Genomic DNA, 12,293 nt, shown 5'->3' on the forward strand with positions numbered 1-12,293 from the left:
CTGGTACCCCCGGGCTCAGAGAAAGCAGAGCAGCCTGCCTGAGGAGGGCATGCGGTAGGGCTGGGGCCAGGTGCTGTTAGGTGCTGGGCAGTGGACACAGGGCTGATGCTCTGCATGTGACCAGGCGCTTTCCTAGGATGGGGGTGGGGGAAGGGGACAACCAAGGTTCTGCTCACCCTCTCCTCTAAATGAATTTTTTTTTTTTTTTTTTTTTTTTTTGGTCAGTTATGAGGAGTCAAATCCTAAGGATCCAGCGGCAGTGACAGAATCCAAAGAGGGAACAGAGGCATCAGCATCGAAGGGGCTGGAGAAGAAAGAGAAATGATGCGGCTGGTGCCCGAGCCTCTCAGGGCCAGACCAGACAGATGGGGGCTGGGCCCACACAGGCGTGCACCGGTAGAGGGCACAGGAGGCCAAGGGCAGCTCCAGGACAGGGCAGGGGGCAGCAGGATACCTCCAGCCAGGCCTCTGTGGCCTCTGTTTCCTTCTCCCTTTCTTGGCCCTCCTCTGCTCCTCCCCACACCCTGCAGGCAAAAGAAACCCCCAGCTTCCCCCCTCCCCAGGAGCCAGGTGGGAAAAGTGGGTGTGATTTTTAGATTTTGTATTGTGGACTGATTTTGCCTCACATTAAAAACTCATCCCATGGCCAGGGCGGGCCACTGTGCTCCTGGAACATTCTCTGTTTAAGCACCCAGTGTCTTGCCCTGGGTTTTCTAGGTCTCACCTGCCCACCCAAAATCTTTTCTGCAAGCCCCTTAAGGGTGCCCACCCCAGTGCCTGGCCAGCCCTGCACCCGTAAAACACCTTTTAGCCAGTAGAGGGGGCCCATGAGCCCTCTCTCACCAGCTAGCACTTTTCTCACCACCTTCCTCGAAATACTTGGGGGCAGCAAGAGTGTTGGCAGATGAGAGTCTCCCACTCACCATGGTGAGAGTGGTGGGGAGTACCCAGGGCTGACCTGACTCACAAGGGAAGCAGTAACTGTAGAACCTGCCAGCCTCCCTGGTCCCTGTGCCCATATGGCTTCGGCTGATGAGGGCTCAGACTCTAGGTTGCCCTGAAGATCAAGGCTTTGTCTCCCATTCTGCCCATTCCTGGGTTTCTTCCCAAAATGACTACTGTGGGGCCAGTCATGGCACAAGGGCCAGGACCTCTAGAGGCTGGGGTGGGGAAGGACTGAGCCTAGTGATTCTTAGAGGCCTTCTGGGGCCTAAGAGCTGAAATCTCAGCGCCCGGGTTTCCCTAAAGTTTGCTGAAGACAGCAGCCCCGGCCAGCAGGAGACCGACCGCACACCACCCCAAACCAGGCAAACGGTGGCCACAACCCTCATCCACCCACCTGGTATGAGGTCACTGAGTGGGGAAACAGACAGGAGCAGGTGGCCACTATACTGACAGACCCGGGGCTCTCCCTTGCCCAAGCTTCAGGTTCAAAGGCTGAAAATAACAGTGGCTTCCAGTTTGGAAGTGGCCAAAGGACAATCATGACCAGAGACTCAGGAGTATGATTGTAATACCCTCACTAGGTATTGACATGCACTAAGCACCTTGATACAGGATTTCACTTCCTTCTGAGTCTTGGGCTGTATGTGCTATTATTCGCTCCGCTGTGCAGATGAGGGAATTGAGGCAGCTTGCCCATGGACATCGATTTGACCTTAGCCAAGCCAAACAATTCCAGGTTCCTAAGGACCGCAGCTCCTCCCCAGACCCCTGGGACCAAGTCACTGGCTGGTATGCTGGGCATCCCTGAGCCCCAGCCACCCAATTTTACTGGCTCCAGGGTTCTATAGGAAGGAAAAGGGGTAGAAAATTTCAAAAGGCTTCTTCCTTTCAGGGAGGGGGGTTCCCTTTCAGGGGCTTCTGGAATCTCTACCCACTCCAGCCAACTCTGAGGCCATGTGGTCCTGGAACAAGGCCCCTCTGAGGGTGGCAGATGGGGCAGGCGGCCCAGGCACACAGCATGGTTGGCTCTGCGGCCCAGGGCCCACAAAGGCCTTATTGAGTCACCACCAGCCCCCGGCAGAGGCTGAGGCGGCAGTGGCGCCGAGTGCCTGCCACCTAATGACTGTCCTGGTCCAGCCAGATGTTCCACAGACCTCCGGAGGAGCAGCGGACTAGGGCCCGCCCGGCCAGCCGGCACCGCAGAGGCCACTCTAATTCCAATTAACCAGCTTCAGCTGAGCAAACAGCGGGCAGTGGTGGCCCAGCCCAGGCGGTAGGCCTGGCCCGCAGAGCCTGCGAGTCTAGACTCCAGATGTGAACCGCCACCGCCAGAGTCCCATGGAAAAATGGCACCAGGCCGGGCAAGGATTGGGCCTGCATGCTGGGGAGGGGGTGTGGGTGGTTGGGCAGGGCCCCGAGTGGGCTAGATGCCAGCCTCACCTGGTTTGGGGTGGATTATTAGGAAACTGCTCTAGAACCCAAGTTCTACCCTGCTTTATTAGATTCTGTTTCTGTGCCTCAGTCTCCCATGACTGCGACAAGAGAGAGGGTTCCAAGGGGAAAACCAGCCCTGCTGAGACCCCAGTGTGCACTGACTGTATTTCACGTGACTAGCATTATGCTAGTGCAACTGACCCTTGAACAACACAGGGATTAGGGGCACCAACCCGTCATGGTCGAAAATCTGTATAACTTTTCAGTCCCGCAAAACAACTAATAGTCTGCTGTTGACCAGAAGCCTTACCTGATAACATAAACAGTCAAAACATCTTGTATGTTATACGTACTACACTGTGTACCATACAGTAAGCTAGAGAAAATGTAATTAAGAAAATCCTAAGAGCCGGGCATGGTGGCTCATGCCTGTAATCCCAGCATTTTGGGAGGCCAAGATGGGCAGATCAGGAGGTCAGGAGATCGAGACCATCCTGGCTAACATGGTGAAACCCCCGTCTCTACTAAAAATACAAAAAATTAGCCGGGCATGGTGGCAGGCACCTGTAGTCTCAGCTACTCGGGAGGCTGAGGCAGGAGAATGGCCTGAACCCGGGAGGCAGAGCTTGCAGTAAGCCGAGAGAGGCAGGCGGATCACAAAGTCAGGAGTTCGAGACCAGCCTGGCCAATATGGTGAAACCCCGACTCTACTAAAAATACAAAAATTAGCCTGGCATGGTGGCAGGCGACTGTAGTCCCAGCTACTCAGGAGGCTGAGGCGGGAGAATCATTTGAACCCAAGAGGCGGAGGTTGCAGTGAGCCAAGATTGCACCATCGCACTCCAGCCTGGGGGACAGAGTGAGACTCCGTCTCAAAAAAAAAAAAATTATTCAGTGAAAGTGGATCATCATAAATAAAGATCTTCATCCTGGTCTCTGTGTTGAGGAAGAGGAGGGGGTTGGTCTTGGTGTCTCAGGGGTGGCAGAGGTAGAAAAAAGTCCACGTGTAAGTGCACCTGCACAATTGAAACCCGTGTTCAAGTTTCAAATGTATCTTAAGATTTACTTAATCGTTGTAACAACACTTTGAGGTACCTACATCATTCTTACGATGGGGAAACTGAGGCAGAGACCGTAAGTAAGGGCCCAGGGGGCATGTGAACCCAGAGTGTCTGGCTTCCAAGTCTCGTATTCACCGTGGTGCTGTTTGACATGATCAGGATAATGGATCCCTGGTTCCTTTTGGGGGCAGCATTGGAGAAGGGGGTTTGGCACCGTCAGAGTCTGACAGCAGGGCTGGCTCCTGCAGTGTGAATGAAGCGGTCTTGTGCTCGACTTTGAAGGGGGGTTAGGACCTGCTTCCCAGGGCGGGTCCAGCTTTCTGAGGGAAAGCCTTCAGAGCCTCCATCAGGCCGACACCAGGTACCAGTTAAGCACTGGGCAGGGACCAGAAGTGGTCAAACGCCGCTTGCCGCGACTTGAAACTGCTGAATAAATGGATAATGTCAAGCGCTATGGCTTAGGGCAGTAGTACCTCCGGTTCCTACGATCGTGTCTGGGGTCCCTGAGGAGCAAGGCAAGAGTCGGCCATCCAGGAGGTCAGAGTTCAGCTGTTCTTGCACAAGCAGGGAAGCTGAGTCACCCCAAACACGGGCAAGACTAGCGGTGGTATCAAATGGCTATCAGGGGCGGGGCCTCAGGGGCCTGCCCCTGCCTCCCCGCCCCGCGTTTGGATTCCCTCCAGCATTCCGGGCCAGGGCGCGGGAGGCGGAGGCCGAGGAGAGGACGGGAGGAGGCTGCATCCTGCCCTGGTGCGTCAGGAAGGGCCGAGCAAGCGGGAAGGAAAGCACCACCCCCCACCCCCGCCGCGGCCACACCTGGGTTCTCCAGGCGGGCAGGGGGGCCCCCGGGCCGGCGCCTGGCTCCAGCAAGTCTGGGCCGCCTCCCCGCGCCGCCCCGCGGGGGCCGCCAGATGGGCTGCCCGCCCGCCAGCTCAGCGACGCAGGCAGGAAACGCCGGCCGGGCTGCCAGGAACGCGCGCAGGGGAGGGGGCGGGCCCGGCCGGGCCACGCCCGCCGGAGGGGAAGGAGGGGCCAAGCACCGCCCGGCGGGGACTGGTGAGCTCCAAGAGCCTGCGATCCCGGTCCCTGCCTTTACTAGATGGGTTTCCTTGGGTAGGTCGTTTTACTTCTCTGTGCCTCACTTTCCCTACCTGTAAAGCGGGGCTGCCTGTCTCCGCTCTTTTTCCCTTTTCTCTTTTATTTGTGCAGCAGGGTTTCACTCTGTCGCCCAGGCTGAAGTGCAGTGGCGCGATCACGGCCCACTGCAACCTCGACCTCCTGGGCTCAAGCGATCCTCCCACCTCAGGTGGGAATATAGGTGTGTCCCACCACGCCTGGCTTTTTTTTTTCCCCTAGTTGAAACGGCGGTTCTCACTCTTGCTCAGGCTGGTCTCGAACTCGGGCTCAAGCAATCTTCCCACCTCGGCCTCCCAAAGTGCTGGGATTAGAGGCGTGAGCCACCGCGCCGTGCCTCAGCTATTTTCGTGTGACCGTGTGATCTCAGGACACTTTCTTTCCCTTCTCTTCCTTGGTTTTCTTACCTGAAAAATGGGGTGAACAATTGAACCTCCCTCAACCATGGGCTAAGCCTTTGTTTTCCTCTCCACCGTAGCCCCAACACTTGGCCCATTGCCTGAAACATGAAGGCACTCAGTCTTTGTTGTAAGAGTGACTATAAAGGTTTGGGACAATCCTGAGGGCCTGGCTACAGCAGGCACTTCATAAATGGACACAAATTATCAAATTACCTAGAGTCTAATGTTTACCAACCTGCGGCTTCAGGCAAGTGACTTCCCATCTCTGAGCTTCACTTTCCTCGTCTACATAATGGCTGTGAGGATTAAGTAAAATAAATAAATACATGGAAATCACACATAGTGTGTTCTCAATAGATATTTATGGAAGAGTCTCCAAAATATTAAAAAAAGGGAGATACTATTTTGAGTAAATTTGAGGGCAAGGAATATACAAAGGAGTTAGGTGGCTTGGAAGATTTTTGCTATATATGTAAACTAAGCTGTGTGTGGGTGGGTATTTTGCTTGTTGGTTTTTGACACAGGCTCTCACTGTAGTCCAGGCTGGAGTGCAGTGTGGCAGTCATAGCTCACTGTAACCTTGAACTCCTGCACTCAAGCCATCCTCCCACTTCAGCCTCCTGAGTAGTTAGGACTACAGGTGCATGCTACCACACCCTGCTCACTTTGCATTTTATTTTTTTATTTTATTTATTTATTTTTTTGAGACATAATCTCGCTGTGTCGCCCATGCTGGAGTGCAGTGGCGCAATCTCGGCTCACTGCAAGCTCCACCTCCCGGGTTCATGCCATTCTCCTGCCTCAGCCTCCCAAGTAGCTGGGACTACAGGCGCTCGCCACCACCCTGGCTAATTTTCTTTTGTATTTTTAGTAGAGACGGGGTTTCACCGTGTTAACCAGGATGGTCTCCATCTCCTGACCTCATGATCCGCCCGTCTAGGCCTCCCAACATGCTGGGATTAGAGGCGTGAGCCACCACGCCCGGCCTCATTTTGTATTTTTAAAACTTTGGCCCGGGCGCGCTGTGGCTCACCTCTGTAATCCAGCACTTTGGGAGGCCACGGCAGGCAGATCACGAGGTCAGGAGTTAGAGACCAGACTGACCAACATGGTGAAACCCTGTCTGTATTAAAAAGAAATATGGTCAGGTACAGTGGCTCACGCCTGTAATCCCAACACTTCGGGAGGCCAAGGCGGACTGATCATTTGAGGTCAGGAGTTTGAGAGCAGCCTGGCCAACATGGTGAAATCCCGTTTCTACTAAAAATAAAATTAGCTGGGTGTGGTGGCATGCGCCTGTAGTCCCAGCTACTCGGGAGGCAGAGGCAGGAGAATTGCTTGAACCCAGGAGGTGGAGGTTGCAGTGAGCCGAGATGGTGCCATTGCACTCCAGCCTGGGCAACAAGAGTGAAACTCCGTCTCAAAAAAAAAAAAAAAGTTTTTTAATTAGGCTGGACATGGGTCACACCTGTAATCCCAGCACTTTGGGACGCAAAAGCATGTAGAATGCTTGAGGCCAGGAGTTCAAGACCAGCCTGAGCAACATAGCAAGACTCCTCCCAATCTCTAAAAAATTTTCTTGGCCGGGTGCGGTGGCTCATGCCTGTAATCCCAGCACTTTGGGAGGCCGAGACAGGTGGATCACCTGAGGTGAGGAGCTCGAGACCAGCCTGACCAACATGGTGAAACCCCGTCTCTACTAAAAAATACAAAAATTAGCCAGGAATGGTGGTGGGTGCCTGTAATCCCAGCTACTTGGGAGCCTGAGGCAGGAAAATCTCTTGAACGCGGGAGGCAGAAGTTGCAGTGAGCCGAGATCATGCCATTGCACTCCAGCCTAGGCAACAGAGCACGACTCCTTATCAAAAAAAGAAAAAAAAAAAAAAAGGTGGGGCACAGTGGTTTACGCCTGTAATCCCAGTACTTTGGGAGGCCGAGGCGGGTGGATCACGAGGTCAGGAGTTTGAGATCAGCCTGGCCAACATGGTGAAAGCCCATCTCTACTAAAAAAAAATAACAAAAATCAGCCGAGTGCGGTGGTGGGCAGCTATAATCCTAGTTACTTAGGAGGCTGAGGCAGGAGATTGCTTGAACCCAGGCGGCAGAAGTTGCAGTGAGCCGAGATGGTACCACTGCACTCCAGCCTGGGCAACAGAGGGAGACTCAGTCTCAAAAAAATAATAATAATAATAATAATTAGGCTGGACACGGTGGCTCTCATCTGTAATACCAGCATTTTGGAATGCCGAGGTGTGTGGATTGCTTGAGGCCAGGAGTCTGAAACTATCGTCAGCAACATAGCAAGACTTCATCTTTACAGAATTAAAATTTAATATTAGCCAGAAATGATGGCACACACCTGTAGTGTCAGCTACTCACGAGGCAGAGGCAGGAGGATTGTTTGAGCCAAGGAGGACTGCTTGAGCTTGGGAGGTCAAGGCTGCTGTGAGCCATGATAGTGCCACTGCACTTCAGCCTGTGCAACAGAGCAAGACCAGGTCTCAAAAAAGGCCGGGCACCATGGCTTAAGCCTGTAATCCCAGCACTGTGGTAGGCCACGGCAGGTGGATCGCTTGAGCCCAGGAGTTACAGACTGGCATGGACATCATGGCGAAACTATCTCTACAAAAAAATACAAAAATTAGCCGGATCTGGTGGCTCACACCTGAGGTCCCAGCTACTCGGGAGGCTGAGATGGGAGGATCACCTGAACTGGAGGTGAGCCATGATCGCACCACTGCACTCCAGCCTTGGTGACAGAGACCCTGTCTCAGAAAAAAAAAAAAAAAGAAAATTAGATGTAAAAAACATTGAAAATAAAACAGCACATTTGGCCACCCATAGATTACTTTCAGATTTTTTTCTATGCTTTTTTTTAACCCAAATCAGATCTAAATGAAGTATTTTTTCCATAGTTAACTTTCTTCCCATTTCAGTCAGTTGCCATTTCATCTCACACCCAGACAGCATCCAACTTTTGTTATTTTAAGGCAGACAGGTGTGACAAACAAGGCTATCTTCATGTGAAGGCAGACCCCAGCAGAGAATGCCTGGTGGAGTCTTTGATGGGCCCTCCCTACTGCCTTCCCAAAACCATGGGTCCCAGCTCTGTGCCCCCTGGGATCAGCCCAGTTGGGGATACCCAGCGAAGGTGCTGCTTCAAGACCCCCATGGGCCTGCCCACCTCAGACAGGTGCTTTCCTTTGCTGCCAGACCCCCATGGGCCTGCCCACCTCAGACAGGTGCTTTCCTTTGCTGCCAGAAGCTGGCCACCCACCCCCTCAGGCTACCCCAGGTCCCAGCTGGGCTCTGAAGTGCGGGAGGGGAGGTGGAGGCACTGGTAACACTCAGATGCAAAGGTGGTGAGGGAAAATCCAGGGTACTGAGTCTGGAAAACAGATTTCTTAGGTGTGGACTTTGGGGGAGAAGCTAAGCCTCTTTCTGCCTGACCGGGATCCTTTCTTTTTGACAGGTTCTCTATGCAACTATGCGTGCATGTTGCGGAGGGCGGGGTAGGTGTTTGACTGACAGTGTCTGCTCCTGTGAGGATCTATTCTGATGGACCGGGTTTGGTAGCTCATGCCAGTAATCCCAGCACTTTGGGAGGCCAAGGCGGGTGGATAACCTTAAGTCAGGAGTTCACAACCAGCCTGCTCAACATGGTTAAACTAAAAATACAAAAATTACTCTGGCGTGGTGGCACACACCTGTAGTCGCATTGTGTCCGTAATTGGCAGGTTCTTGGTCTACACTGACTTCAAAAACGAAGCTGCAGACCCTCGCAGTGAATGTTACAGTTCTTAAAGGCAGCGTGTCTGGAATTTGTTCCTTGTGATGTTCGGATGTGCTGGGAGTTTTTTCCTTCTGGTGGGTTCGTGATTTCACTGGCTCAGGAATGAAGCTGCAGACCCTCGCGGTGAGTGTTACAGTTCTTAAGGCGGCGTATCGGGAGTTGTTCGTTCCTCCCCGTGGGCTTGTGGTCTCGCTGGCTTCAAGAGTGAAGCTGCAGACCTTCCACCTGAGTGTTACAACTCTTAAGACGGCGTGTGTGGAGTTCTTCGTTCCTCTCGGTAGGTTCGTGGTCTCACTAGCTTCTAAAAGTGAAGCTGCAGACCTTTACAGCGAGTATCACAGCTCATAAAAGCAATGTGGAACCAAACAGCAAAAAAAAAAAAAAAAAAACCACACACCATGCAGAAAGGAACCCCAGTACATTACCACTGCAGAGTCCGGCAGCCTGCTTTTATTCTCTTATCTGGCCCTACCCACATCCTGCTGATTGGTCCATTTTACAGAGAGCCGATTGGTCTGTTTCACAGAGAGCTGATTGGTCCGTTTTGACAGGGTGCTCATTGGTGCTTTTACAATCCCTGAGCTAGACCCAAAAGTTCTCCACGTCCCTACTAGATTAGCTAGATACAGAGTGCTGATTGGTATATTTACAAACCCTGAGCTAGACACAGATTGCTAATTGGTGCATTTACAAACCTTGAGCTAGATACAGAGTGCCTATTGGTGTATTCACAATCCCTTAGCTAGACATAAAGGTTCTCCAAGTCCCCACCAGATTAGCTAGATACAGAGTGCCGATTAGTGCATCCACAAACCCTGAGCTAGACACAGGGTACTGATTGGTGTGTTTATAATCCCTTAGCTAGACATAAAGGTTCTCCAAGTCCCCACTAGACTCAGGAGCCCGGCTGGCTTCACCCTGTGGATCCCGCACAGGGGCTGCAGGTGGAGCTGCCTGCCAATCCCAGGCCGTGTGCCGCCCGCACTCCTCAGCCCTTGGGGGGTCGATGGGACCGGGCGCCATGGAGGAGGGGGCGGCGCTCGTAAGGGAGGCTTGGGCTGCACAGGAGCCCATGGGGCGGGCGGGGCATGGCGGGCTGCAGGTCCCCAGCCGTGTCCCACGGGGAGGCAGCTAAGGCCCGGCAAGAAATCCAGCGCAGCGCTGGTGGGCCAGCACTGCTTGGGGACCCGGCGCACCCTCTGCAGCTGCTGGCCCGGGTGCTAAGCCCCTCACTGCCTGGGGCGGCGGGCCGGCCAGCCGCTCCAAGTGCGGGGCCCGCCAAGCACATGCCCACCCGGGACTCTAGCTGGCCCGCAAGCGCCAGGCGCAGCCCCGGTTCCCACCCCTGCCTCTCTCTCCACACCTCCCCAAAGGCTGAGGGAGCCGGCTGCGGCCTCGGCCATCCCAGGAAGGGGCTCCCACAGTGCAGCGGCGGGCTGAAGGGCTCCTCAAGCGCAGCCAGAGTGGGCGCCGAGGCCGAGGAAGCCCCAAGAGCGAGGGAGGGCTGCCAGCACACTCACCTCTCGCCATCTACTCAGGAGGCTGAGGCAGGAGAATCACTTGAACCTGGGAGGCGGAGGTTGCAGTGAACTGAGATCGCACCACTGCATTCCAGCCTGGGCGACAAAATGAGACTGTCTCAAAAAAAAAAGGAGAGTCTATGCTAATGTTTGGGTTTCTACAAGTTGTGGGTAATGGTAAATTTGAAATCTTACGTGGACCAGTGCTGTAGATGGGTTTCTATATGGTTGTGATTGTGAATGCATGATTGTGTGTGCCTAAGTATGTTTAGGAGTATGTGTTTCTGAGAACATTTGTGAGCAAGTGCCTGCATTGGTGGGTGGGTGTGTGTAATTGGTGTGTGGGTATAAGAGAGACAGATCATGTGGAAGTGTTTGGGTTGATAAAAGGGCTTTTGCAAGGGCATTGCCTGTGCGAGTTTGTGAATGTGTGCTGTCCCATCTGCTTGCTTGCTTTTTTTTTTCTTTTTTGTTTTTTGAGACGGAGCTTCGCCGTTGTTGCCCAGGCTGGAGTGGAACGGCGGGATCTCGGCTCACCGTAACCTCCGCATCCCAGGTTCAAGCGATTCTCCTGCTTCAGCCTCCCGAGTATCTGGGATTACAGGCATGCACCACCACGCTCGGCTAATTTTGTATTTTTAGTAGAGAGGGGGTTTCTCCATGTTGGTCAGGCTGGTCTCGAACTCCCGACCTCAGGTGATCTGCCCGCCTCGGCCTCCCAAAGTGCTAGGATTACTGGTGTGAGCCACTGTGCCCAGCCCTGCTTTCTGCGTGTGTGTGTGTGTGTGTGTGTGTGTGTTTCAGGTCTTGTTTCTTTGGTTCATGCTTCCCTTTGCCTGGGTCATCCCCCAGTGGTGCAGTCACAGCTCACTGCAGCCTCAAGCTCTCAAGCTCCTGGTCTCAAGCAATCCTCCCACCTCAGCCTCCCAAGTAGCTAGAACTACATGTGTACACCACTGGCCTGGCTAATTTTTTTCTTTCTTTCTTTTCTTTTTGTTTTTTTTTTTTTTTGTTTTTTGTTTTTTTGAGACAGTGTCTGCCTCTGTTGCCCAGGGTGGAGTGCAGTTGCGCAATTTCGGCTCACTGCAACCTCCGCCTCCTGGGTTCAAGCGATTCTCCTGCCACAGCCTCCCAAGTAGCTGGGATTACAGGTGCACGCCACCACGCCCGGTTAATTTTTTGTATTTTTAGTAGGGACGGGGTTTCACCATGTTGGCCAGGCTGGTCTCCAATTCCTGACCTCAAGTGATGTGCCTGCCTTGGCCTCCCAAAGTGCTGGGCTTACAGGCGTGAGCCACCGCGTCCGGCCAGGCTAATTTTTTAATATTTTTGTAGAGACAGGGTCTCACTATATTGTCCAGGCTGGTCTCAAACTCCTATCCTCAAGCAGTCCTCCTTCCTCAGCCTCCCAGAGTGCTGGGATTGCAGGCATGAGACCCCGCACAGTCTGTTTCTACAGCGGCCTCTCTGCGGCTTCCTCTCTTCTGGCCTCATGGAGAAACCCCAGAAAGAGCATAGACTCTGGAATTAGAGAAACAGGGTTTGGAATTCTGTGCCATTCTCTCGCTGTGTGGTTTGGCCAACTGATTCAAAGGCTGTTTCCTCATTTGTAAAATGGAGATATATAGTCAGTGGTCCTTGTTATTATCTCCCTGCTACCTGCCCCCTTCCCAAACACCAGCTAGTCTTCTCTGCTCTGGCCAAATTGATAATAGCTTTTGTTTTTCAAGCCTAAAACCAGCTTCTTCCAGTTTGCTCAGCAGCTATTTGCTAATCATCCAGAGTGACCTAGGACGTATTTACATGAGCGGAAGAGCCACTCGGGGAGAGTGCTGCTGGGAATGCCTCCACAGAGATGCTGATTGTACACATGCTGCATAAGCCTCAGATTTTTCTGTTCAGGCCCAAATGCGCAGCACAATCTGTGGGAAAGTTGCAACAGAGAAAGCAAAAAAAACCAAAACGCAAAAAACGAGTTTTTACTTCCTTAATAAAATTGGTTTTG

General features: G+C 53.1%; 1 protein-coding gene across 4 annotated transcripts in view; it reads left to right on the top strand.

Annotated features, from left to right (window-relative positions):
* The window catches only part of HM13 (histocompatibility minor 13), a 56,651-nt gene extending 56,002 nt beyond the window's left edge, over nucleotides 1-649 (top strand). For all 4 annotated transcript variants that reach the window (XM_003833404.6, XM_003833405.6, XM_055105031.2 and 1 more), the window contains one exon: nucleotides 226-649. In XM_003833404.6, the coding sequence (XP_003833452.1) occupies nucleotides 226-325 (100 nt within the window). In that variant the 3' untranslated portion in view covers nucleotides 326-649. The remainder of the gene's footprint in view (nucleotides 1-225) is intronic.
* The last annotated feature ends 11,644 nt before the right edge of the window (nucleotides 650-12,293 follow it).

Source organism: Pan paniscus, chromosome 21 (genome assembly GCF_029289425.2).
Source record: "Pan paniscus chromosome 21, NHGRI_mPanPan1-v2.0_pri, whole genome shotgun sequence".
Taxonomy (NCBI): domain Eukaryota; kingdom Metazoa; phylum Chordata; class Mammalia; order Primates; family Hominidae; genus Pan; species Pan paniscus.